The 26,725-nt window shown below is 51.5% G+C and overlaps 1 protein-coding gene across 1 annotated transcript in view; it reads left to right on the plus strand.

Moving 5' to 3' along the window:
- The window catches only part of MGMT (O-6-methylguanine-DNA methyltransferase), a 264,559-nt gene extending 240,403 nt beyond the window's left edge, over positions 1-24,156 (plus strand). The window contains exons 4-5 of the mRNA XM_040254753.1: positions 17,492-17,631; positions 23,839-24,156. Of these exons, the coding sequence (XP_040110687.1) occupies positions 17,492-17,631; positions 23,839-24,048 (350 nt within the window). The 3' untranslated portion in view covers positions 24,049-24,156. The remainder of the gene's footprint in view (positions 1-17,491; positions 17,632-23,838) is intronic.
- The last annotated feature ends 2,569 nt before the right edge of the window (positions 24,157-26,725 follow it).

Raw genomic sequence — 26,725 nt, forward strand, 5'->3', positions numbered from 1 at the left:
GCTAAATTTGAAGGACCTCATGCAAAGAGTTGACTCATTGGAAAAGACTCTGATGCTGGGAGGGATTGGGGGCAGGAGGAGAAGGGGACGACAGAGGATGAGATGGCTGGATGGCATCACCGACTCGATGGATGTGAGTTTGAGTGAACTCTGGGAGTTGGTGATGGACAGGGAGGCCTGGCGTGCTGCGATTCATGGGCTCGCAAAGAGTCGGACACGACTGAGTGACTGAACTGAACTGAAAGTCATGTTTAAGGGGATCATGGGACTTGGGAGAATATGTAGTGACGTGCTTTCTATGACTGTAGATTTTGTTTCTGTGTTTAGAGTCCAGTTTCCCAGCCTGAGATAACTGATGTTCACTTTGAGAATCTGGGAGGCCAGGGCTGACTTTAGAATTACTGTGATATACCACCTTGTTGCCGTAGTCAGCTAAGAGTCATAATGCAGTCGTGGCTTTTGGTCTGCCCAGGGCTCCCTGCAGAATTCTGAAAGCCCGTGGTCCTGTCTGGAACAGACATGGGGTGGCTCCGCAGCGTGTCCTTGGTGGCCCTCGCCTCTGGTGTCCATGCTCTTGTTCCTGCCCCAGCTGAGTCAAGCTGGCCCGAAGGGCCAACAGGATGCAGCAGGAGTGATGGCGTGGCTCCCGAGGCAGGGAAGGGCCCTCAGGTCACTTCTTCTGAGAGAAGCCACCTGCTGTGTCATCAAGACACTCAGGCAGCCCTTTGGAGAGGTCACGTGGGGAGGACCTGAGGCCTTGGACTTTGCAGAGAAGCCCATGGTTGGGAAACAGTAGGGGGCTTATCCTGCTTTGGTCTCTCACCTGCTCAGAACAGGGGGACCATGTCCTCAGACCTTTGTAAACGGGCAAGGACTGCCCTTTCAGGGAAGTATAAACTGCTGGAGGACCATAGCGTGACCTTATGGGGTTGCCGCCTGCCCAGAGCAGCCCATCTCGGCTCTCAGCCCTGGTCCCCGAAAGGAGAGGAAGAGACCAGGACCCCCTGGCTGGGCCACCTCCCTGCCCCCCAGGGGAACTCCCTGCATGGTCACGGAGGGGTGCCCTGGGAGGCCCTCCTCCCACCTTCCCTGCCACCCGCCCATAGAGGGCACACAGTACCCCCTTCACCCACACCTGTGCGGCCTCGTCCTCATTTGAATAGGTGAGAAACCAAAGTCAGCTGCACAATTGGAGCTGGATTCCATCACTCAGAATTCAGTCACAACTTCTTTTGAATTCTTCAGCTGCCCTGCGGCAAAGGCTCAATGTTGATACTGAGATTAATCCCCAAAGAGCCCCTCATTTCTCTGCAGAGAAATTAAAGCTTGCCAGTTTTCCTTTTGCCTGTCCTTCTGACAGCTCTGTCAGTAATGATATGCCTTCTCCATGGCGTAATCCCTGTCCCACGGTAAAGAATAATTCATTAAGAAATTAAGGGCTTAGCTTCTTTCTGTTGGGTTGGTCATCAAAAGTTAGCTAAAATTATTTAATAGACCTCAGGGCTGTTTTAGAGCTGAGAAGTCACATGGGTGGGGATCTTTCAGACTCACCACCCCACACCCCTGCTTTAGATTTGCCCATGTTCCCAGTCACGTGACAGCAACTGGAACCTCTCATGCTGGGCCCAGGATGGTGGGGCCGTGCTCCCTTTTAGACTTGCAGGAGGTTATCTGTTGATGCAGCTGGATGCTACGGAGGGCTAGCAGGCGGCTTCGAAAGCTTCTGGAGGAACGCACGGGTGTTGTAGAGCTGGGTTGGAGAGGGGTGGGATAGTGTACCTCTGCTGACGTGGTTTTATAGGCCGGTGGGGCGTGTAGCCTGAAATGGCGGGCATCTGAAAGTCACTAGCAGCTGGTCCCTTTAATGCCGCTGGACCGAAACCACGAAAAGAAGGCGAGGTTCGAGGGAGGCCTCTCATCGCCACTGTGGGCACACAGAGGGACACCCGCATTGGAAGGCGCTGTGTTATCTTAAATCTGATCACCCACCTCTCTGTTGTTTGGATGACGAGATTGTGGCTGGGGGCAGCCCTGGCTCCCGTGGGCCAGGCTGGTTCAGGCGACCAGCTGAGACAGTCTGGAGTATTTCTGAGGGGAACAGGAGAAAGAAAGGCCCTGAGATGGGGCGTGGGGAGAGGCAGCACGCTGGGAGAGGAGGCACTCGGGGCTGGGGGTCGAAGGGAAGCAAGACCAGAGGCTCAGGCTTGATGCCCACACCTTTTTCACGGGGACCCTCAGGAACACGTCAACCCCTTCCCTCTTTTTTTTACAGCCTTTCTCTGTATTTCCTATAGTGTTCAGAAACTGCTAACACCTGTTCAAAAGTCAGTTATCCAGGTTTGAGCTGAATGACAATTATTTGAATGGTAAAGGGTGTTAATGTATAATTATTCACATTCATACCAGGACATTCACAGTTTAATCATTTCTCTGTAGGCTTCCTTAAGTTTGAGCTTTAAGTCTTAGGCATAATTCTTTTGTTAAATAAGTTTCGGGAGCTCTAATTATTGGAAAGGTGAATACAAATACAGTATGCCAGGTGCAGCCACGAGGCTGTTGAGCCTGCCTCACCTGCACCAGCCTCGCCAAGTGAGAGCCTTATCTCCCCGCAGCGGGTGAGGCCGAGGCTCGTTTCCGAGGGCTGATACAGTCCAATCCGCCAGCGAGATGAGCTTGAAGACTGTGTTCTGGTACGCTCCGGGCCAGCCGGGCCCTCCTCCTCTGGCCAGGCGTGGACAGGGAGGGGCCCCCTAACCCTTCATGGAGGTTGTCTGTCCTCTGGACCCCTCTGTCTTCCTTGGAACTGCTGAGGACCTCAGAGAGCTTTGGATTACCAGCATTTTATTTATGTACATTGACCATGTTGAAAATTAAACCTGAGAGTTTTTTAGTGTATTAATTTATTCTAAAGTAATAATAAATTCACTGCGTATTATCAAAACTAATATATATTCATGTGAAAATAACTATTTTCCAAGATCAAAAACACAGAAGAGCGGTGCCGCTCTGCACTCTGGTCAGCCTCTCTAATTCTTGCCTTAGTGGAAGGCAGGCAGACTCTCGGAGCTGCTCCTGTGCGTAATCTGTCTATCACACATCAGGTGGCTTATGGGAAGCTCTTCCGTGTACTTGAGGGAGAATGAAAATTTAAAAGGCAGATAGCACCTCAGTGTTACTCTGATAATAGTGTTCACCTCACAGTCCCCCTGACTGGGTCTCTGGGACCCCGAAGCTCCCCAGACTGGACTGTGAGGACCACTGTTCTAAAAGTAAAAAACACTTATTGTTCCTGAAAGTTGCCCACTGTCTCTCTGCACACGTGCTCATGCTCTTCAGGTGTGTCCGACTCTTGGCGACCCCGTGGACTGTAGCCCTCCAGGCTCCTCTGTCCGTGGGATTCTCCAGGCAGGTGTGGGTTGCATGCCGTCCTCCAGGGGATCTTCCTGCCCAGGGACTGAACCCTTGTCTCTACGTCCCCTGCACTGGCAGGAGGTTCCTTACCACTCGTGCCACCTGGGGCGCCCCCGTTGTCTCTCTGAGGAGTCGTAAGATTTGTGTTGTGTGTTCCTGATTTTTTTTTTTTTTTATCATTTGTTTCTGTGTTCCTGGTGCGGCAGAGGTGCCGTGCTCTCTCCAGGTGAGTCAGGCTCCTCTTCCCTTGAGTACCGGCGGACCACAGGCTCTGACTGCCTTTGTGCATGGTTTCAGTAGGCCCGCCCTTAGCTGGACAGTTACTCCAGGCTCACCCACAGGACAGAATCTCCCTCCACGCCTGTAATCTGGGCTCTCAGCAGTGCTTGGGACCACAGAGTCCCCGCTGGGAACCCAGAGGCCGGTGCCACATTTCCTCACCTGGAAAAAGGAGCCCAGGTCGGGCGCTTACAGGAGGAGTAAGTGAAGGGCAAGGAGACCACATCAGCCGCCTGCCCCAGTTCCCACTGGGGGTCCCTTCTATTGAGGCAGCCCCATTCCTTCCAGGAAACATACCCACTCTTCAAGACCAGGCCCTCAGCAGTTGTGTCCCAGCATTTCCCTCCCATCTCCCTGGTTGTTGCCCACCATCCAATGCCACAGTTTTCTGCAGCCTGTTTTTGTCGTATGTTAGAAAGGCTGGCTTGGGACTGTCCCCCACGGCCACCATGAGGCAGTCCTCTTCACAAGCCGGGAACGTCCCTTGGGTTTTCCAGGTGGAGTGTCTCACCATCCTGACCAGCCCAGCCCAGAGATACTGGCTGGCAGAGGTGTGTCTGTCCCTGGCACTGTGTCACTCCAGACCCCACTCCCAGTTCCACAGCAGACTGTCACAGGCTTCACGGTGTGTGCCATCTCCCATCAGGACAGTCACACACCCCCTACCCCCGTGCACCAGGCTGACATTCTCAAGTAGGTGTATTTAGTTCATGTAGTCTGACTTGGTTAGGCAACTGCTGAAATGAAAATACCGTGTTGATTCCTGAACCTTTGAGGTGACCTATAAGCTTTTTTATTCTTTGCTTTTTCTCTGCTGCTGATAGGGTTGTAGAGGTCATAGCTGACATAACTGAATCAGTCCAGTTCAGTCGCTCAGTCGTGTCTGACTCTTTGCGACCCCATGAACCGCAGCACGCCAGGCCTCCCTGTCCATCACCAACTGCCAGAGTCTACTCAAACCCATGTCCATCGAGTCGGTGATGCCATCCAGCCATCTCATCCTCTGTCGTCCCCTTCTCCTGCCCTCAATCTTTCCCAGCATCAGGGTCTTTCAAATGAGTCAGCTCTTCGCATCAGGTGGCCAAAGGATTGGAGTTTCAGCTTCGGCATCAGTCCTTCTAATGAATATTCAGGACTGATTTCCTTTAGGATGGACTGGTTGCATCTCCTTGGCAGTCCAAGGGACTCTCAAGAGTCTTCTCCAACACCACAGTTCAAAAGCATCAATTCTTCGGTGCTCAGCTTTCTTTATAGTCCCAACTCTCAATCCATACATGACTCCTGGAAATAACTGAAATAAATGCAGTTATTTTCCCTTAAGCAGTGTTACATTTCATTTGAAATGAAGTATACATGTATTACAGCACATGGAAAGAAGAGAGTGTTTACAAGTCACCCAGTCCTGATGTCAGAAGCAGCTGTGGCTGATAGAGGTGAGGCTGGCGCTCTGGAGGGCCAGTGTCAGGGGACTCCTTTGTGTTTGTAGATACAGAGGCCCCTCGTTGTGTGCGGCCCTGGCTGAGCCCGCTTAGGAGCAGGGTGACCTGCTCTGGCCCCTCCAGAGGCCCTCTGCTGGACTGCTGGTGCTCTGCCTGCAGGGTGTAGCGCCAGGCCCCCTCGTGCCCTCGCTGTGCTGGACTCTGACCGCTTCCCTGTGGGAAGGCTGGGGCGAAGGCTGCTGCAGCAGCAGCTGTCCATCCTGAGCATGTCTGAGAGCTGGTGGGGCCGCAGTGCCCCTCTGCCCAGCTGTTCTCAGTGCTCGTGTCGAGACCGTGCTCCCTGACGGGGCCGCATCCCCAGCCGTACCTGAGTCCAGCCGTACCTGAGTCCAGCCGCTCGCTCTCAGCCGGGGACCATGCCTGCCTCTGCCAGCTGCTCTGTCGCCCAAGTCGGGCTTGGCAGCTTGAGGTTGCTCTCGGGGGTAAATGGTGCTGCTTGCTTCCCCCCAGCACTAGCCGCCCTCAGGCGGACTCAGGGAAGACCAGGCCCGCTCCTCCATTCATCCCATAGACGCTCACTGGATACCTCCTCTGGGTCAGCCCCAGAGCTCTCTGTTAAGGAGCAGACCCCTCAGGCAGGCCCTTGCTCTGAGCTGTGTTGAGTGGAGGGCCCACCATGATGACTGTATTATTAATGTTGAGGGCGAACTTGCAGAGGAGAAAGACTAGGCAGAGAATGTGACCTAGACTCCAGTTTAAGTAGATATCTTGACCTTTAGGAAGAAACTCTTCTTTGGTTAAAGAAAAGATGTCTAGAAAATGTGTTTCCTTCAATCTTGTCTTTTCAGAAATGTGGTAAAACTGAATTTTGTGGTTTACAGTGCTGTGGAGTTTAATACATGTGTAGATTTCTGTAATTGCCGTCATGAGCAGGACAGGCGAGTTCCATCACCCTAAATGCCCCACTGCTGCCCGTTTGCATCACAGCTGCCTCCCCGACGCTTGGCAGGCTCCGCTCTGTGCTGTCACCGGGCTTGCGGCACTGAGAATGTCATAGAAATGGGCTTAGATGGTATTTATTTTTTGAGCCTGGTTTCTGTGAATAGTTTAATACCTCTGAGATTCATCCAAATTGTTTTGTGTATCTGTAGTTTATTCCTCTTAATTGTTGTGTTCCGCAGTATAGGTGTTATCTTCATGTGTTTATTATAGCCATTCTAATAGGTGTGGAATACTATCTCATCATGATTTTAATTTGCATTTCTTTAACAATTATGTTGAACATCTTTTCATGTGCTTACTTACCAAACCATATCCTCCTTTGATGAACTGTCAATTCAAGTCTTTGCCCATCTTTTTAAATAAGGTTGTTTGTTTTCTTACTGTTGAATTTAAATGTTTTTGTATATATTCTGAATATAAGTCCTTTATTGGATATATTTCCAAATATTTTCTCTCAGGCTCCAACCTGTCTTGTATTTCTTAACACTAACTTTTACAGACCAGTTTTGTTTTGTTTTCATTTTGATGAAGTCCAGTTTACTTTTAAATTTATGGATTGTGTTTTTGATGACATCTAAGAACTGTTTGCCTAACTTTGGGTCACAAAGGTTTTCTCCTCTACTCTAAAATTTTCTTTTTTAGTTGAAAGTTTTTTTTAAATGATTTATTTTAAATTAATTTTTAAAAGGTATGAGACTTAGGTCAGAGTTGAGTGTTTTGCATCTAGATATCAAGTTTTCCATCACCACTTTTTGAAAGTAATATCCTTTTTCCATTGAAATCCTTTTGCAACTTTGTCATAAACCATTTGGACATTGTATGTTAGTCTCCTTTGAAAGTCTCTCTGTTTATCCCTTTATAAATTTCGCATTATCTTGATCTATAACAGCATGATAGTATGTCTTAAAACCTGCTGGGGTGATTTCTCAGCCTTTTTTTTTTTTCCTTTTGCCTTTATCAGAATGTTTTGACCATTCAAGTTCCTTTGCCTTTCCATGTAAGTTTTAGAATCATCTTGTCTATATCTTCAAAAAATACCCCTGGGATTCTGACTGGAATGGAAATAAATCGGTGGATCAGTTTTTGCAGAATTGAAATCTTTGTAATACTGAGCCTTCCTATCCATGAACATGGTATGTCTCTCAAATTATTTAAGTTTTCTTTTATAATACTATCAGTACATCAGCATTTTGTAGTTTTCAGCATAAAGATCTTGTATACAGTTAGATTTAAATCTAAGTATTTTCAGTTTGGTTGGAGCTATTACCAATAACAGAGCTGTGATTGGCTTTTGTGTGTTGACCTTGTACCTGGTGACTCTGCTATATTCGCCTGTTAGTTCAAAGCTGGTTTTGTTGTTGGAATTTTTGTTTGTTTTGATAGATTCTTAGGTGTCTTCCAATAAACAAATCACAATGCCTGTAAATGGGGACAGTTTTATTTCCTTCCAAAATATATTTATTTTCTTGTCTTATTGTAACGGCTAAAATTTCCACTGTGATACTGAATAGGAGTGGGCATCCTTGCTTCTTTCTCAGTCTTGAGGGGAAAAGCATTCATCTTTCCACAGTTAAGTATGATATTAACTGTAGGTTTTTTATCATTACCTTTATTGGGTTATTCCGGGGTGGCTGAGAGCTTTCATCATGAATGGATGTTGAAACTTCTTAAATTTTTTTCCTACCATGATTAATATTATTATGTCTTTTTCTTCATTGGGCTGTTAATATGGTGGCTCATATTAGTTCATTTTAAGTAGACTTTATTTTTTAGAACAGTTTTACATTTACCAAAAAAAAAAAAAACCAATAATTGAGTTAGTACAGAGAGTCCACTTGTACCCACATCTGTTTTGCCCTATAATTGACCTCTTGTATTACTGATACACTTGTTAATTCAATGAACCAGTGTCAATATCTTACTTAACTAAAGTTCATGTTTTATTCAAATTTCCTTAGGTTTAACCTAATGTCCTTCCATTTCAGGAACCAATTTAGGATACCGTATTAGAGTTGGTCATTATTTCTCCTTAGATTTCTCTTGGCTTTGACATTTTCTCAAGATTTTCCTTGTCTAAGATGACCTTTGTAGTTTTCTAGAGTACCTGACAGGAATTTTGTAGGATGTCATTATATTAGAATTTATATGATGCTTTTCTCATGATAGACTGGAGTTATGGAGTTATAAGAGGAAAACCACAGAGGTAGAGTGCCATTTTCATGAAATCATGTCAAGGGTCCATACTATCATTATGATTTAACACTGTTGAGGTTGGCATTGACCTCTACCAATATTAAGGTAGAGTGAAAGTCATTCAGTCGTGTCCGACTCTTTGCAACACCATGGACTGTAGTCCATGGAATTCTCCAGGCCAGAATACTGGAGTGGGTAGCCTTTCCCTTCTCCAGGGGATCTTCCCAACCCAGGGATCAAACCCACCCACATCTTCTAAACATTAGTTCATACATTAGTTCATACTGAAATCTACACAGGTTTCTGATCCATCATTACACGGGTCATTCTAGCCTTCTCCCCTTGCTCATCTGCATGCTCCTCCCCCATCAGAGAGAAACTGGCTCCCGTCTTCTGCACCCATTTACTTCATTAGTTGAGCCCAGTATTCTGCATCGCAGTATAGGCATCTTTATCCTGTACTCCATGGGAAACAGCCGTGTCACCCAGAGTACAGTGGACAGTGCAGCTCCTTTCGCCTCAGCCTTAGAGACTCCACTTGTTTCCAGAGTTGCTTAGGCCACTGTTCTTCCTGCCACACACTTCAGTGGACATAAGTTTTCCAGTCTGTTGAGTATAAATACCTAGGAGTGCAGTCACTCATTTGTGTGGTAAGCTCCTGTTTAGCTTTGTAAGTAAGAAATTAGCAAACTTTCTTCCAGAGCAGTTGTTGTTCTTTGCATTTTCATCAGCAGTGACTGAATATCCCTCATCCTCACCAGCAGTCAGTACTGTTTAGGGTTTTTTTTTTTATCCGTTGGTTTTTAGCCATTCTGATAGTATCTAATCGTATCTCATTATGTTAACCTGTAACTCCCTAATGACAAATGATGTTCATCATCTTTTCAGATGGTTATTTGTCACCTATATATCTTTTTTGGTGAGGAGGTGTCTGTTAAACTCTTGTGCTTAATTGCTCAGTCTTGTCCGACTCTTTGCAACCTCGTGAACTATATAGCCCACCAGGCTTCTCTGTCCGTGGGATTCTCCAGGTGAGAATCCTGGAGTGGGTTGCCATGCCCTCCTCCGGGGATCTTCCCGAGACAGAAGACCCACTCCCCGGCACTGCTCCTGTGAAGCCCAAGTTAAACTCTTATCCACTTTATAATTGGGTCATTTTCTTGTTGAGTTTCTAATAATTCTTTGTGTATTTTGTATACAAGTCCTTTATCAAATATATATCTTGCAAATTTTTCTTTTAGCTTGTGACTTTTCTATAAGGTATCTTAACAGCATCTTTCACAGAGCAAAAACTAATTATGATAAAGTTCAACTTACCTACTTTTTTCCCTTTCGTGGAGGTTTTCATAGCTTTGCCTCTTAGATTTAGGCCTGTGATCCACATTGAGTCAGTTTCTGTAGAAGGTACATGGTCTGTTTAGATTCATATTTTGCATGTGGCTGCCCAGTTGTTTAGGCACCATTTTTTGGAAAAATTATCCTTTTTCCATGGACTTGCCTTTGTTCTTCTAATTCTCTTCCATTGATCTATGTATTTTCTCACCAGTACATCCTATCTTGATTAATGTAGCTTTATAAGAGATTAATTTTTTCAAATATTGAATCAGCCTTCCATTCCTAGGACAAACTCCACTGAATTTTAATGTCTTATTTTTGATATATTTCTCGATTTGATTTGCAAGTACCTTGTTGAGAATTTTTGCATAATGTCCATGAGAGATCTTGATCTGTGCCTTTCTGCTTACTTTTTTGATTTTGGTATTTGGATAATTACAGCCTCATAAAATGCCTTAGGAATTGTTCCCTTCTCTATTATTCTGAAAAAATTATGCTGAATTGATCTATTCTTTTAAATGTTTGATAGAATTTTCTGGTGAAATTATCTGGCCCTATGATTTCAGAAGATTTTAAACTATGAATTCAAGCTCTTTGATAGTTACAGGACTCTTCCAGTTATCTGTTCCATCTTTGTTGAGTTTTGGTAGTCAGTTTTGATAAATTGATCTAGTGCATCTGTGATATTGAGTATTGCACACACATTTTTTTTGTAGGAATTATTTTTATCAATTTAATGTCTATGAGGTCAGTAGTAACATCCCCTCTTTAATTTCTTAGGGTGATAGGGGTTTTTAATAAGTCTTGCTAAAGATTTACCAGTTTATCTTTTCAAAGAACCCGGTTTGGGTTTCATGTATTTTACTCGATCACTTTTTGTTTTCCGTTTCACTGGTTTCTGTCATTACCTTTATTATTCCTTTCCTTCTTCTTTGGTTTATTTTTATTTTCTTTTTCTGGTTTCTTAAATTGGAAGCTTATTGTTGTTATGGGCTTCCCTGGTGGCTCAGATGGTAAAGAATCCGCCTGCAATCCAGCAGACCCAGGTTCAGTCCTTGAGTTGGGAAGATCCCCTGGAGGAGGGCATGGCAGCCCACTCCAGTGTTCTTGCCTGGAGAATCCCAGGGACAGAGGAGCCTGGTTGGACCATGGGGTCACAGAGTTGGACACGACTGATCAACTCAGCACGTTATGGTTATATTTTATACTATCATTTAATGCTATAAATATTCCTCTAAATAGTGCTTTAGCTGAGTCCCGTAGTCTGTGATAGGCGCATTTTCAGTTTCATTCAGCTCAGTTTTGTTTTCTTTTCCTTAAGACTTCTTCTGTGGCTCATAGATTATTTAGAAATGGCATATTTACTCTTCAGATATTTGGAGATTTTCCTTTTCCCTTTTTCCATTACGATCAGAGAAGATCATCTGTCTGATCTCAGCTGTTTTAAGTTTGTTAGTGTTTGTCTTATAGCCCAGAACGTGCTGTGTCTCGCTTGGTGTTCATGTGCATCTCAAGAATACAGACTCTGCTGTCACTGTGTGCTCTATGAAGCCGAGACAAGTTGATTGGTGGCGCTTTTTCCTTTCCGCATCCTTGATTTTCTGTCAGATATTTCTGTCAGTTATTACAAGAGAGGAGTAGTGAAGTCTTCAGGTATAATTGTGGATTTGACTAATTATCATTTCATTTTTGTCAGCTTTTGCTTCATGTATCTGAACCCTGTTGTTAAGGTACATAAACGCTTAGGGTTGGTATGTCAGACATTTATTTCACTTTATTGCTATCTTACTTCTTATATTTTATTACTTTATTATCACATAATATTATCTGGTTTCTGTCTTTTCCCTCTGTTTTTCATTTTTCGTTCCCCTTTCTTTCCTTCCTTTGGAATAGTTTAGCATTTTCTACTTTGTCATCTGTTTTTCACTGTATCACCTCTTACAGTTTTTCTGGTGGCTGCTTCCGGGATTATACTTACATACATCACTGTCACAGTCTAACTGGAGTCAGCGTTTCACCCCTAACGTGGACACCACGGAGCTCTTTCGACTCCTGCTGATGGTTTACACCTGCATACGCTGAAAATCTTAGCCGTTGATGTCATGGTTCTACTTTCAGTCATTAAACATATTTTGAGGAACTCAACAGAAGAGTAATCGGTGGTATTTAGCCAAAGAGTTACCATTTCTTTTGTTCTGCTTTCATTCCTAATGTTCCATGCTTCCCTGTGGTATTATTTTGCTTCTTCCTTGAAGAGCTCCCTTTAGCTTTTCAGGTCTATTGGCAATGTACTATCTCTAGGTTTTTTTGATCTAAAAATGTCTTTATTTTAACTTCACCCTTGAAGGATTTTTTTTTCAAAACGGGATATAGAATTCTGAGTTGATGGTTCTTTTCTCTCAGCACTTTTAAAACTGCCATTTTGCTTCCTTCTGACCTCTGCAGTTTCTGTAAGAATTCTACAGTCATTCAAACATAGTTTTCCCACAAATAATACGCCATTTTTCCTTGTTTTCCAGATTTCTATCTTCATCCTTAGATTTCAGCAGCTTCATCTTGATGGGTTTGGGAGTGGATTTCTTTGGGATTGTCCCTTTGCACATGGCTGAGCTTCTTAAATCTGTGGTTGTATATCTTTTGCTAAATCTGGGCAATTTTTAGCTATTATTTCTTTGAATTTTCTCTTCTACACGACACTTTGCTTTCTCTCCTGGAACTCCAGTAACACACGTGTTAGGCCTTCTGGCTTTTCCAGCACGTCCCCGAGGCTGTCTTGGATATTGCCATTTGCTTTTGGCGTTCTTTCCTGCCTCTCGGGTTGACCATTTCTGCTGACTTGTCTTCAGGCCAGTTGGCTCTGCGTCGGGCATCTCCAGTCTGCCTAGAAGCCCATGCTGTGCAGTTCTTCCTTTTTGGATATTGTATGTTTCAGTACTACAGTCTCTGATTTTTCTTCGTAATTTTCATTTTGGGGGGAACTCTTTATATTTTCACTTGTTCCAAGGGTATTTCCCTTCTCACTGCATTCTTATCACAGATCCTGTGAAGCTGTCCTCAGCTGATGTTTATCAGGTCATTGCATTATACAGTTTGGGTGTCTCACAGTTTTGTTAATTACACCTCAGAAAGCTTGGCGGGGCAGGGGTTGGCAGGAGAGTCTAACTTTCATGTCTTCTTGGCCGTTACAGTTGATGATTTTCTTTTCCCAGGAAGGCTGAGGATTTCCTGACTCTTCACATGCTGAGTGTTCTGGACCTTGTAACCCGCTCATTTTGAATAGATGTTCTGAGACCCTGAGTCTCATGTGAGTCCTGTGGGTAACGCTGATATTCGTGTTGGCGAGACCCTTGACCTGGCTGGATGCAGCCCCTGAGTCCTGGCCAGGCTTCTGCGGCTGCGTTCTCAGTGTCTGCGCCCTGCAGCCTCCGCAGCCTCCTCAGGGCTGCCCCCCAGGACCACAGCAGGGGCTCAGCCTTCCCTCCGTTCTCAGTCTTGGTTCCACGTTGGACCCTCCCGCCCAGCTCCTGCTCCGGTGTGGTTTGCCCGTCCCCTCTTCCTCCACAGCCTCCCTGGTCCTCTCCCACATGCTCCTGCAGCTGCACGCGCCTCTGGGGCCAGGCAGCAGGAGCAGAGAGATGGAGAAGGCAGGGGGCCCAGCCACCTTTGGGCCCAGAGCTCTTCTCCTCAGAAAGGACGTTTCTCCTCAGAGCTCTCAGCACCTGCCGGCCCCCACCATTGCCACCCCCTGCACACACTGCAGGATTGCCTGGGGCCAGAGAGATCAAGATAGTAGCCCTAGGGGGGCTTCCCCCTCCTCAAGGCAGAGAGGGCTTCTGGGCTCTGTCTGAACTGACAACCACCTCCAGGGTCCAGGCCACAGTCCGTCCTGTGTGCATGGAAAGTCCCTTCCATCTTGTCTGACTGTGTGACCCCTCCCCCTACCCTGGACTGTAGCCCACCAGGCTCCTCTGTCCATGGGATTCTGCAGGCAAGAATACTGGAGTGGATTGCCGTTTCCTTCTCCAGGGGATCTTCCCCACCCAGGGATCGAACTTGCATCTCTGAAGTCGCCTGCATTGGCAGGCAGGTTCTTTACCATTAGTGCCACCTGGGAAGCCCACAGTCAGTCCTGGCTGGGCGCCTCATCACAGTGCGTCTTCCAGTTCCTCTCCCCAGGCCTTTCCTCCCCACAGCCCTGCGCTCTGTGCCCAGGCTTCGTGGAGGCGCTCAGTAGCGTGTGCTCACCCATCCGTCGCTCTCGTGGCCTCCCCCCCGGGCTCCTTCCTGGGAAGGTCATCTGGCTGCTCTGATGCTGAGCAGTGTCAGGTCACATTAGCCGATGTGCTCTTGAAGAGCACGTGGTGGGAGAACTCTGCTGGATCCTCCTGATCAGAGCCTGGCACTCACTCCAGGGTGCTGCGGGCTCCCCTGTGCCAGAGCCCAGAGAAGGCCAGGCCTGGAGAGCCCGTGGAAAGTCGGAGCCCTGTCAGGTGGCCGTGACCCAGGCGTGGGCACCAGGCTCGGTGCTGTGCAGGGCACCCCACAGGCATGCAGTGGCGTCAGCAGCCCAGCCCACGATGTCCCATCCAGCAGCCCAGGAAGAGGGGGGGTTTAAAAAGCAGTCTTCACCAGGTTTAGGTGGGTACAGTGGGCGGGTCTGAGTAGCCACCTAGGCTGAAATGGAAGTGACCAGGTCCTTAGGATAAGGGAGAGCTAAGAAGGAGTCTTGACCCCACCTGAGTCCCAGAGCAGGCTGGAGAGGGCGAGGGAGAGGAGCACCCGGAGTGTGGCCTGTGGGGGCCGCGGCCTGCCCTCCGTGGGGACCTTCGCAGGAGAGAAAGGCAGTGGTTCGGTGGTTGCCCCTTGCTGCTGCTGTTGGTCAGTCGCCAGGTCGTGTCCAGCTCTTTGTGACCCCATGGACTACGGCACGCCAGGCTTCCCTGTCCCTCCCCGTCTCCCAGAGTTTGCCCAAGTTCATGTCCATTGCATCAGTGATGCCATCCAACCCTCTCATCGTCTGTCGTCCCCTTCTCCTCCCACCTTCAGTCTTTCCCAGCATCAGGGTCTTTTCCAGTGAGTCAGCTCTTCACATCAGGTAGCCAAAGGATTGGAGCTTCAGCTTCAGCATCAGTCCTTAGGGCCACCTGAAACGATTGTCCCACCACTAAAGATTTATGTGGTTGCCTCACCAAGACTCTTGAGTCCCTTGAACTGCAAGGAGATCCAACCAGTCCATCCTAAAAGGAGATCAGTCCTGGGTATTCATTGGAAGGACTCATGTTGAAGCTGAAACTCCGATACTTTGGCCACCTGATGGGAAGAACTGACTCATTTGAAAGACCCCGAGGTTGGGAAAGATTGAGGCCAGGAGGGGAAGGGAATGACAGAGAATGAGATGGTTGGATGGCATCTCCGACTCAATGGATATGAGTTTGGGTAAACTGCGGGATTTGGTGATGGACAGGGAGGCCTAGCATGCTGCAGTTCGTGGGGTCACAAAGAGTCAAACACGACTGAGCAACTGAACTGAACACCTTAAAGAAAGTGTGTTTTCCACATTATGTTCATTTTTTTGAGCAGATTTTTTTTTACTACATTTCAGAATGATATTCAGCAGCTCACAGTGTCGCCCCCCGCAGTGTCGCCCCTCTTTTTTGGAGAAGTGGGACTCAGGTCTGATTTTTGCACAGGTCCAGGGCAAAGACATTGACTCTGAGAGCTGCTTAAGACTAATTAATGCATTTGCTCCCTACAGGGTGGATTGAGTTCGAGGTTAAAAAAAAAAAATGATGTGCTTGATTGCAAAACACTGCATTTTTTCAGCTATTTGTTCTAATATATTGCTGGGCATGTACAAGATGAGAAACGGTTTCCTGTGAAAAATTGACAATGAAGCCGAAAATGTTTGTTAAACTCTGTGCCCACACATGGGCTTGTAATTGTTTCATTATACGATGCTTCTGCCCTTGGAAGGAGAGGCGCTCTGTGACTTGGCAGTAACCCGTCAGAGCAGCCCCAGGGCTGGCACTCCATGAGGGTAGAGGAGCGGACATGGCTCCTTGGAGCCGCTCCGTCTCCAGTACCCTTCACACGCACCCCTCACTGTCCCTGCCGGTTCAGTAGGTCCCAGACTGCTCTCGGGACAGCCTGGGCAGCATCCTCTCCCCGGGCCAGAGCAGGGAAGACAGAGCCGGCGGCTCTGCTCTTGGAGGAAAGCTGGAACCTGGTCTTGGCGTCTTGCAGTATTGACTTGAGCTGCTTTTAATTGTTTCTTTTTCAAGACAGCTGTCCTTGAAACCTCTTTTCTCCAAGTTACCACCAAGCTGCCTTGCTTTTCTTTTTCCTTCCTTTTATTTTTAAGTTAAGCACAACAGTGGTGACAATAATAATGATTAACAGTTTGATTTCAAAACGCTTTCTAAAGAAATCACAGTAAACAAAGTCTGTTTGCCTAAGGAAACCCTCGCAGCAATCAGCTAGTCACACAACCGCATGTGCTAATGAACCCAAAGCTGTTAATGTGGTTTCTTCAGTTAAATTGATTCATGAATTTTGAAGAGAACATTATCTAATGAATTTTCTTTGAATAGAAAGCAATTAAAAGGACAAATCAGTCTGATTAACCCCAAAGTCACCCTCCTGCCACAAATGGTGTAGAGTTTGAAATTATATCATAAAAAACTAGAGCACATTTGCTATCTTTCTGCCCTCTACTAATCCATGTAAATTAATGAACAACAAAGTCAATTTCTTTGCTGACCCTTTTCTAGTATCACCTGGATTATGCTGATGTTTAATTTGCTTAATGTTATAATAAAGACTAAACAGATTTTTTTCCCAGTGAAGTGATTATCATTCCCTTCAGTTAAGAAGTGATTTTTATTATTTAACATGCGTGTAAGGGTGTGTTTCCTTTAAGAACCAAATCGCACTTGGCCAGCTTGGCGTGAAGTGTAATTAGTGCTGTTCTGGACCCAGGAACTGCCCATGGACTCCTTCCCTTTGTTGCTGTGTCAGGCGCTCCTGCCCTCGCCTTGGAGAGGGGGGTGGTGGGCAGCTCCCTGTCCCATGCTCGCGGGCACGCGTCTTCTGGGGAAAGATGAGAGGCCTCGAATGAGATGGCCCGGCGCGTGCCCAGGTCCTCTACAGCGCCCTGCCCACCCGGAAGCACTCTCAGCCCGCAGCAGAGGGAGACGCTGTCCTATGTCCTCCTCTTCACCCGTGCAGCAGCTTGATGTGACTGCTCATTAAAACGGGGGTAAGGCTGTTTTATCTTTGCAGCTCTGTTCCTTGCAGATGCCTGGAGCCAAGGTTGCCACCAGCCTTGTGGGCCGTGGTGTTTGGCATCCTCAGCCTGCTCGCTCTCGGGTGTGGAGGCTAAGCTAGCGTCAGACCGTGGTCCAGCCCACGGCCTCCTTTTCCTTCTGCATCCCAGCTGTAGTCGGGACTGAACAAGCAGTACAAAGCTTCCAAAGTTGGTGCGCACGCAGGGCCTTCTGTGCTTGTGAAGTGAGCCGTGTGCCGACCCACACCTGCGCGGGCCCCAGGAGAGTGCGCCGCAGGCCCACGTGGAGCTCCGGGGAGGTGAGAGGGCGAGCCGTCTGTGCTACCCACTGGCGAGGCCTGTGGAGGTGCTGGCCCGCCCTCGGCTCGCCTCCTGCGCGTTCTCCTCGTCAGTGACGTGGTGACAGGACCCCGTGCGGAGCTGGGTTTTAATTAAGTCACACCTCTGTGTAGGGTTTTGCGTTTTCTCTTTCAGGGCTGGCAGCTATTTGTATCTTAGCTGTTGGAGCCGTTTGTCCCAATAACGTCATTTGCTTTCTCTCTTTCAGACTCATTCACCAGACAGGTGTTATGGAAGCTGCTGAAGCTTGTGAAATTTGGAGAAACGGTTTCTTACCAGCAATTAGCAGCCCTGGCGGGCAACCCCAGAGCAGCGCGGGCCGTGGGAGGAGCCATGAGGAGCAACCCTGTGAGTGTGTGGCCACGGTCAGCGGGGTGTTGGGGCACAGCGCTCAGAGTCCGAGGGTCCTTTGATTCAGGCGAGTGTCAGAGGCAACCTGGGCTGCTGGGGAGGAGAGGAGGTGTTCACATCGGGGCCTCTGGAAGGGGGTTGTCCAGTCTCGGAAGGCTGTGGTGTGGGCCTGGCCAAAGCCACACTCGCCTGAGGACCCTGCAGGGGTGGGAAGGGCACCCCATCCGCACAGCAGCTCGGCCGCTGGGAGCCCTCACACGATTGCACGGGGCCCTGGAACGTCCCCGGTGTCATTGGTCTGCAGTGCCCACCAGACCCGGGCACCATTGCCCCACGACGCTCTCTCCAGACCCCGGTGCTGTCACTCAGGGACGGCCTCTCCAGACCTGGGCGCCATCGCCCTGGGTTGGTCTCTCCCTGAAGCTGTAGGGATTCTGTAACGTGGTGGGAGAGTGCCATCCAATCAGGAAAAGCCAGCAGATGGTCATATCGCGGGGGTGGGGAGTTAGTCCATGAATTGACCCAGTTCTTAAAACATTGCTGTGGCTTTGCTGTGTGTTTTCAATATGGTTTCTGTCCGTGCTCACTGGGGAGAGGCAGGGTTTGCCCAGCATGGCCCGCGGCCCCCTCCCCTCAGCTGGTGGCCCCAGGGCACAGCCGGCCACTCGGCCTTGCACACAGAACTGCACCGTTGCGGGCGCAGGGGCAGCTCCTGTGGGTGGTATGAACTGTTGTAGTGTCTGTCTGCCTGGAGAAGAGTCTGTGTCCGTGTTAAACACCCCAGACTGTCGGGAGCAGTGCGCGGCAGATGACAGCACCGCCGCCTCGCAGGTCGCGAGCTCCGCGCGGCGGGGGCTTGGGGAGCGGGTCGGTGTTGTGTTTGCCTCTCTTGTGCTTCCATCTCAGCGTCCCAGAGTGGTGTTACACACGCCATCTCCACAGGCTGCAGGCCCCGTTTGCGTGGCACACATGGATGACCCTGGGTCAATTTCCAGGGGTAACTGTTGAGGCTTCCCAGTGACGCTGACGTGGCTCCTTCCCTCTGGAAGGCCTCCACCTTCTCCCAGGTCACTCTGTTGGACAGTTTGACTCCACTCTGTGCTGTGTGTCCACTCAGGGTCTCTGGGTGAGCTCTGGAGGTGCCCGCTTCCTGCATCCCAGGGTCCCCGAGCTGTGTAGAAATTCTCCCGACTGTCCACACTCCATTCACACCCTGGGGATGCTTGGTCCTTCTGCTCCTCTCCCTGAGGGCCTTCCCTCCCTGAGTGAGGCTGGCCTTTCATCCCAGCACTGCCTGCCCCCTCGGCGTGTGCAGCCCCGCTCACTGGCGTGCACAGCAGCCCACACCTGCCCCTCACGACAGCCACAGTTCCCCACTTTCTGAAGTGGCCAGGCCGTGACTGCTGGCGACAGCGCGTAAGGCAGCATTCAGAAACCTTCACTGTCCTGCAGGCAGCAGGACTACCTCCTCCTGCTGTTGATCTCTGTGACTGTCTCTGCTCAACTGTGGCCCCAGCCCCTGACATCTGTAAAGCAGGCTCTCACGGGGCCTGAGACGCTTCTGTCCATGCAGTTCCCTGTCCTGACGTCCCCATGGGCGCGTACCCAGGTGGCCTGAGGACACGGGGAGGATCCTGCCCACACCGTGGCCCCTCATGGTGGTGCCGTCCCATGACAAGGGCCGTGCGGTGGCTGTGAGCCACTGGCCTTGCCCTGGGCATCCCTCTATTGCAGGGCACTGCCTGGCCTCACACAGGAACCCCAGCCTGACGAGAAAGTTGCAGAGGACCCAGTAGATGCCTCCAGGGGTGGCTCAGAAGAGCTGGGGTGCTCCTGGAAGGAGACAGCCTGTGTGCCTTGCAGCTGGGCCAGCTCAGCGGAGTCAGCCGTGCTCAGAGGTCTTTGGATCATCCATACAGCAGGCTGAGGGGTCCTGAGGGGACCCGGGGAAGTGAAGGGATATGGGGCCAACCCAGTGGACACATCCCCCTTCTCAGTGCCGACGGCAAAGTCCAGCCACAGAGCCACACACGTGGGCACAGGGAGGGCGGCCTGGAGACGTACGCAGTGAAGCCATCTCTGTGTTCAGGAGGAGCATGACAGACAGACAGACGCAGAAGCTGCAGGACACCCTGGCGCTCATGGTGCGCCCATTCCGTGGTGTGCGGCAGTAAACGAGGACGTGCCGGCCCCCGTGACGGCCTGTGCTCGAGGCGTGGGCTGCTCACCCGCAGACTGAGGGGTGGTGTCTGCTGCTGGGGGGGTTTCAGCCCACCCCAGGCCCTTGGTTTTTCCAGAATTTTCCGTGAATGGATTAATAGCCCAGGTGTAATGACTTGCAGCCCTCCAGAATGCCCTGTCCCAGACCCAGCCCCGGGGTGGCAGTCTTCTGGTGAGGCAGGTTGGCGAGGGCTCATACCCTGCCTGATGAAGCCCCTCCTGCTCATCCTCAGAGTTTGCTAAGTGCAGTTCAGAAGCGATCGATACTTGGCAGAGAGTTTCCCCACCTTTTCCTAAACAAGTGCATTCCTGAGGAGTTCGTTTATTCACAGATTTCCCTGAGCCTTAATGACCCCCCGAGTCTTGTCCTGCCAGTCACCCAGATGGCTGTTGATAAAGACTTAGCATCATGTTCTAAGTGTCAGGGCTGTCAGTGGGGCTGAACCATTTGACCAGAAGAAAAAAACGCACAGGGAGCTATTGATTACAGCTTCTCAGTGTCACTTGTTCACCAGGATTTAGGTATTGATGAGGCCGCAAGTGAAAACAAGCTCTTTCCCTTGTGGGCTACTACCCACAAGAACAAAGGCAAAGCTGGAGAAAATATTCAGCCAGCACCAGAATCAGAGGGATTCCATTATTGATTGAAAGGCCCCTTCGTGTTATTTTTGTTGGAGACAAATCTATGGGTTTGGAAGTTTTATAGCATTTGAGAAAGGGTCTGTGTAAGTGATGGATTCATGTATTGGATGAATTAGATTTCACAGCATGAAGATTTCAATGCAGCTATGATATTATGAGCTACTTGGTTATTGATAAAAATTACATTTCATGCAGCACAGGCTTTAAAGGAGAGGGCATAGAGGGTGTGGATCCTTTGGAATGTCCTTAGGGGGCACAATGAATTTTAGCAGGTTTCATTATTTTAACAGTCTGGAACCTGCCACTGAAATTAGCATGAACAGAAGCAGTGTTCCCGTTTCTGGAGGTGAGAATCGTGTGTGTTTGGTCAGTCACCAGTTCCCATCAAAGATGAAGACTGATCATAGCTATCTCTGTAATTGCTATTCCAGGCCAGCAGTCTGTTATCTGCATGGTGCTTAGAAAGAGAGGGTCACGTTACACACTCACAGTTCCGTAGCTTGTTGGGCAAGAGGGAGAAAAGCAGAGCTTGTGTGTGAAGTCTGCTGTTCGGGAGGAAAATTGAATTGGGGCCTAAATGTTTATAAAACTAAATTGAATTAAGTGTCTACCTCCTTATCAGTCAAAAACTTGAATTGTGTATTATCTAATCGTGTCCTCCCAGCAGTTATTAATGTGACTACTGTATCTGTTCCTGAAGTTTCCTGTTCCCCCCGGTTGTGTGCTGTGGGCAGGCCCAGCAGTGTGGCCGCTTCTCGCTTGGTCAGACAGTGTGGGAGAGGAAGCCTGAGCCCTCCTCAGCACACGGGGCTAGAACTCCACAGACAGCACGCGTCACCATGGTAACCCAGACCCCCCAAAATCCGAGTCAGGGCTGGTCTGTGAGGCGCGGGAGGTCAGACTGCCACCTCCAGGCCCTGCCTCTGCGGTCCCCCGGAACGGCGTGCAGAATGCGGGCCTCCAAGCAGCTTTCGGACCCGGACGAGAGGCTCGCTGCGCCGTCAGGTTGTGGAGTCTGGCCTGGGCTCCACGGAGGGCGTGGGGTCACAGCATGCATGTCAGGCATGTTCTCCCTGCCGTGTCCTTACTGAGCACTGTGTCCAGGACAGGACAGGGCTGGGAATCCAGCCACCCTCCCAGGACAGGGGCCGCCCCACAGAGGGGGGCCCCCGGCGGGAGTGTGTGTCAGGTGGCAGCCTGCTCCACCCGCAGTGAAGGCCTCGGGTGAGGGCAGAGGTGACCTCCCGGGGAGCAGAGGCGCCTGGTTACCTTGGGTGGAGGACCCCACACGTGGGGTCTCTGAAGGCCTGAGCCCAGCTCCCCACCCTGGCCCCTCTCCAGACAGGACCCCCATGCCGGGGGGCAGGCTGTCCCTCTGCCGGACTCTGCAGGTGCTGGGCAGACACACTCCTGCCTTCCTCCAAGGACGGTTGCTCAGTGAGTCGCCCTCCCCTTGAGGGTGGGAGGGGGCCAGACCAGCCCAAGAGCCCCCCTCCACCTGCAGTCAGAGCCCCCGTGCAGACAGCAACCCTCACCTTCAGGAACGGACCCGGTGGGGCCGCCAGGGGCCACCGGGAGGGCAGGGTCCCTCCAGTGGGGTCGCCGTGCGGAGCGCAGGGCAAGGTGGAACTCGCCCACGTGGCTACAGGAGGAGCCACAGCCCCTGCCAGAGTCGCGTCCAGCACCTGTGGGCCCTGCCGTCCGGTCCAGTCCACTCCGTGGGGTCTTGCGCTCCCGCAGGTCTGCGTGCTGCCGGCTCCGGGCCAGTCAGCGGTGTGCTGGCCCGCCTGCCTGTCCAGCCTCCTGGGAACTGGGCCTGCCCCTCCCCTGGGGCTGGTGCGGCAGCGTCGTGAGCTGCAGGTGAGCCTCTCTGGGAGGTGGTGCTGGGTCCATGTTTCCTGGTGCGTCTCAAGGACGCTCGGCACCTGGGCGGCTGTTGCCCCCAGGATCCTAGCAGTGGAGCCTTCCTCACTGTCGGGCGGTTCTCCGTGCTTGTGTTTGCTTTCATTGTGAAGTGCCCTTGCTTTCTGTGGAGTCACCCTGCTGATTTAGGCAGGCATCTAACTACTCCACTTGTCTCCAGATGTGAAAGGCGCAGGGCAGCTTTGCCTTCCTGTTAGGGCTTTTTGGGGAGGTGGGGAGGACCCTATGGGAGGAAGAGTGGGGAGCAGGGCCCCAGGGCAGAGGGTCGGTCCCAGCCTCGGATTGGGGGTCTGGCAACTGCTTCTCACATAGGAACAGATGAGAAGTGGAGCTTCTCAAACTTCCGTATCAGAGGCTAAGGAGGGAAGCAGCACCCCTCAGCGCCCCAAGTCCACTGGTATCTGTAAAGCAGGGTTGGCAAGCAATTCCTGTAAAGGGCAGGACAGTAAATGTTTTCAGCTTTGCAGCCACAGATAGTTTGTACCAAGTGGGCATAGCTGTGTTCCAGTAAACCTTTATTTACAAAGCCAGTTGTGGACTGTGTGGGCCGCACCCGCAGTCTGCCAGCCTCAGAGTTAGAGTGGCCTCTGAGCACAGCATTCCCTGACGCTTCCTCTTGCTCCTCGAAAATGTTTGGGAACTTGACGTGGCACTTAAACTTGGGAATATCTTCTTAAATTCTGTATATATATATTTTAAATCACTTATCAAGTAAAATTGTTTTCTCCTTCCAAATCCTAGCATGAAGGGATTCTCTAGAACCCAGCCCTTTTGGCACCAAGAACCAGTTTCATAAAAGACAAGTTTTTCCACAGACCCGGGATAGGATGGGGGTGGGTTTTGGTTTCACCTGCTGCTCCTCCCGTGGTGGGGCCTGGTTCCTCACAGACCACAGACCGGGGTGGGTCTGGGGGCTGAAGACCCCTGCTCTAGAAGAGGCCCCACGTTTACCTTGGGCCTCTGCCCTGGCCCACCCAGGACACTCGGAAGCCAAGGGGAGGCTCGTGCTGAGACGGGGCCTGCAAGTGGCTGGGTGGAGCCACCGGGGTGGGCGTGGGGCCAGGCTGATGTGGTGCCTGCATGTGGCTAGGGGGAGCCACCAGCGTGGGTGTGGGGTCAGGCTGACATGGCTCCTGCACATGGCTGGGGGTGGGGGGCCGCTGGGGTGGGCGTGGGGCCAGGCTGACGTGGCTCCTGCATGTGGCTGGGTGGGGGCTGCCGGGGTGGGCGTGGCGCCTGCACGTGGCTGGGGGGACCACCAGGGTGGGCGTGGGCCCAGGCTGACGTGGTGCCTGCACGTGGCTGGGGGCACCGCCGGGGTGGGCGTGGGGCCAGGCTGATGTGGCGCCTGCACGCGGCTGGGGGCACCGCCGGGGTGGGCGTGGGGCCAGGCTGACGTGGCGCCTTGTTCTCTTGCAGATCCCCATCCTCATCCCGTGCCATCGCGTGGTTTGCAGCAGCGGGGCCGTGGGCAACTACTCCGGAGGCGTGGGCGTGAAGGAGTGGCTGCTGGCCCACGAGGGCCATCCCACCGGGAAAGCGGCCCGTGGAGGGGGCTCCTGTGCCGCTGGCTCCTGGCGCAGGTCCCTGGGCAGCACCGCCAGCTCCCAGCCCACTGGCCGAAACTGAGTGTGTGTGAGCAGCTCGCTGGGCATGGGGTGTGTGGTGGGGGGGGTGCGGGGGGAGGGTGGGGGGTGCTGAGGGGGATTGTGTCTCATTAAAGGAGCCAGAGTCTCAGAGGTGTCATGTGTCCACTTCTGTACGTGTTACCATGAAGAGAGCCCAGAGGCTGCCCCCCGTGGGTCCAGCTTGCTCATTTCTGTCACTGTGATTGTACCCTTGCTGATTCTTTCAAGTCAGAGGTGAGAGAATGGGAGCCTGGCAAACATGAGGGCAACTGCCCTTCAAGGAAGGGGCATCTGGTGCCCACCAGGAACCACTGGCTGCCGTGGACACCATGGCGGTACCCAGAGCCAGGTGGGCCCCGGACCGCCAGACCCTCATGCAGGTCCATCCTCGGCAAATTGGCCTGCTTGCAGCGCGCTCCATGCCTGCCCTTTCCTCTCAGCTGCCAAACCTGCTGGGGTGATGCTACTGAAGGAACGGGGGCAGCCCTGAAAAGACATGCTTACTCAGAGACTCTAGCTTCATCTTCCCAGCTGCCAGAAGGCTAATGTAAGGTGCATCCATTTGGGGTCACGTCAACAGAATAGAAAATAACCACTTGCCAGAATAATTTGGGAAAACAAATAGCTCTTGGTGCCTGAAATGGCCCCTCCTGAGGAGTGGAATCTCGTCCAGCCCGTCTCTCACCACTCCTGGCCTGAGTCCTCTCAGGACCCAGGGCGATGAGGGACACCTGTCCTTCCTGACTCGCCACCCCGACCCTGGGAGTCCCGCCGCTGGCGAGGTGGGTCAGCCTCAGTCACCGTGCGGGTGGGGGCGTGTCCCGCACCTGCTGTGCACACCGTCTAAGGTGCGAGTGCCGCGCTGCCATCTCTGTTCACACCCGGGTGAGGGCACAGCCCTGGGCGTGTGTATGTGTATGTTCACACCCAGGTGAGCACGCAGCCCTGGGCGAGTATGGTTTGGGTGCACTCTGTGTGTGACCTCAGCACTGACCTCACACAGACTGACTAGGCTTTTCTCACCAATCTACCATTCTTTGCATCCTTCTCTTATATCAGCCAAATTAATTCTGGATTTTTCTCTTAAAAGTAAAATACGACTGTTTCCCTGCTGTCTTCTGATCTGGTCCTCCTCTGGACTTCTTTAGAGCCGAACCAGAGTCTTTACAGGGAGCTGCCTGGATGTCTGATCTCTGTGGATGGACCCTGAGTCTCTCTGCTTCATCCACCCGAGCTCATGGCCCCCTGGGTGAGCCTCCAGAGCTGTGAGTGACTCCCCATCTGACATGTCAGGAAGGTGAGCGGGGTCCCCGGTGCCCTTCGCATCTGGGGGCTGTGAGGGTGGTTGTGTTCCAGGGGCTTACGGCCCCAGGATCCCACTGCTGGAACAGAACCAGGTGCTGGGCTGCTGCCCCAGCTCCCAGCCTTGGGGCCTCAGTGTGGGGCTGTCAGCGCCTCTGATGCAGGGCGCCACCGAAGGGTGCTGGGCTGTGCTGGGGAGGCCCGGTGCCTGCTGCTCGAGGAAGGACTTGAAGACGGGGTGGGCTGGAGCTCCACCAAAGGCCCTGGGACAGTCCCCAGGGCACGTGCTGTCTGTCCCGGTTGCCAGCAGACCAGCAGACCTCTCCGCAGTGCGGTCAGACCTTGAGGATGCATCCCAGGCCCCACACCCTCTGCTCTCGGGCTGCTCCTGGGCCTGGAGAGTGGGGATCTGTGATCTCCAGGTGCCCCAGCAGCAGGCAGTAAGGGAGGGTCCCAGACCAGGCAGCCCACCGGGGCCAGGTCCCACCCCCAGGGGGTCCTGTCTGGGCCCTGCCTACCCTTGCTGCTGCACAAATGGAGTTCAGTCTCCCAGGTCCCAGCAGCAGAGCTGCCCCAAGGGTGGGCCTCGAACCGGTCCAGGGGCAGCGGACTCCGCAGGGGCCTCCCTGAACTGCTGTGGCTAGAGGAGCACCGCATTTGCGAAAATGAAGAAGATGGGAAAGGCTCAAGGAGACACAAAACCGTTCTCCCAGCGAAGAGAGACACTGGAACAAGGACAGGCTCTGCCCTTGTCCTCAGCCCCAGGCCCCCTTGTGTGCGAGTTCCCTCCATCCATCGCCCAGACCCGCGGGGCCGCCGTGTGGCCCGCGCACACCACGCTCGCTCTTCCTGGAGACCTGGGTCGCGGAGGGTTCAGAAAGATTTGTTTTTGCAGAACTAGCTGTTGTGAACTGGCTGCCCTTGACCATACTAGAGGCTGAGCTGCGGAGGGCTGGCCTGTCCCCGCCCCCGCCCCCATGGTCGGGAACATCACGTAGCCCCCTCGCTTGTATACCTGAGCTACAGAGGGATGAAGGGACAACAGGCCTGCCTTTCTAGTGCCCAAAGAAGAGGAGCTGGATCTGGGAGAGCACCAGGAAGGCACGGTGAGAAGGCCAGAACCAGTGCAGGCAGCTGTGTTTCTGAGGAAGAGTGTGGGCTCACCTTGGAGGTGATTTAATCAAGCTTTTTTAATGGGTGTCCACTCAGCCAGCAGAAAAAACCATGGTTCCTGGTGTGACGTGACCACTGCTTAGAGGCATCCTCGTCTCCAGCTCAAATCTATGGTTGCCCACCCCGCCCAGGCCTCACATCTCCACCCTGCAAGCTCTCCTTACCCATCACCACCTCTTTGGAGCAGCTAAGCATATCCAGGG

This window comes from Oryx dammah, unplaced genomic scaffold (genome assembly GCF_014754425.2).
Source record: "Oryx dammah isolate SB20612 unplaced genomic scaffold, SCBI_Odam_1.1 HiC_scaffold_14, whole genome shotgun sequence".
Classification (NCBI taxonomy): domain Eukaryota; kingdom Metazoa; phylum Chordata; class Mammalia; order Artiodactyla; family Bovidae; genus Oryx; species Oryx dammah.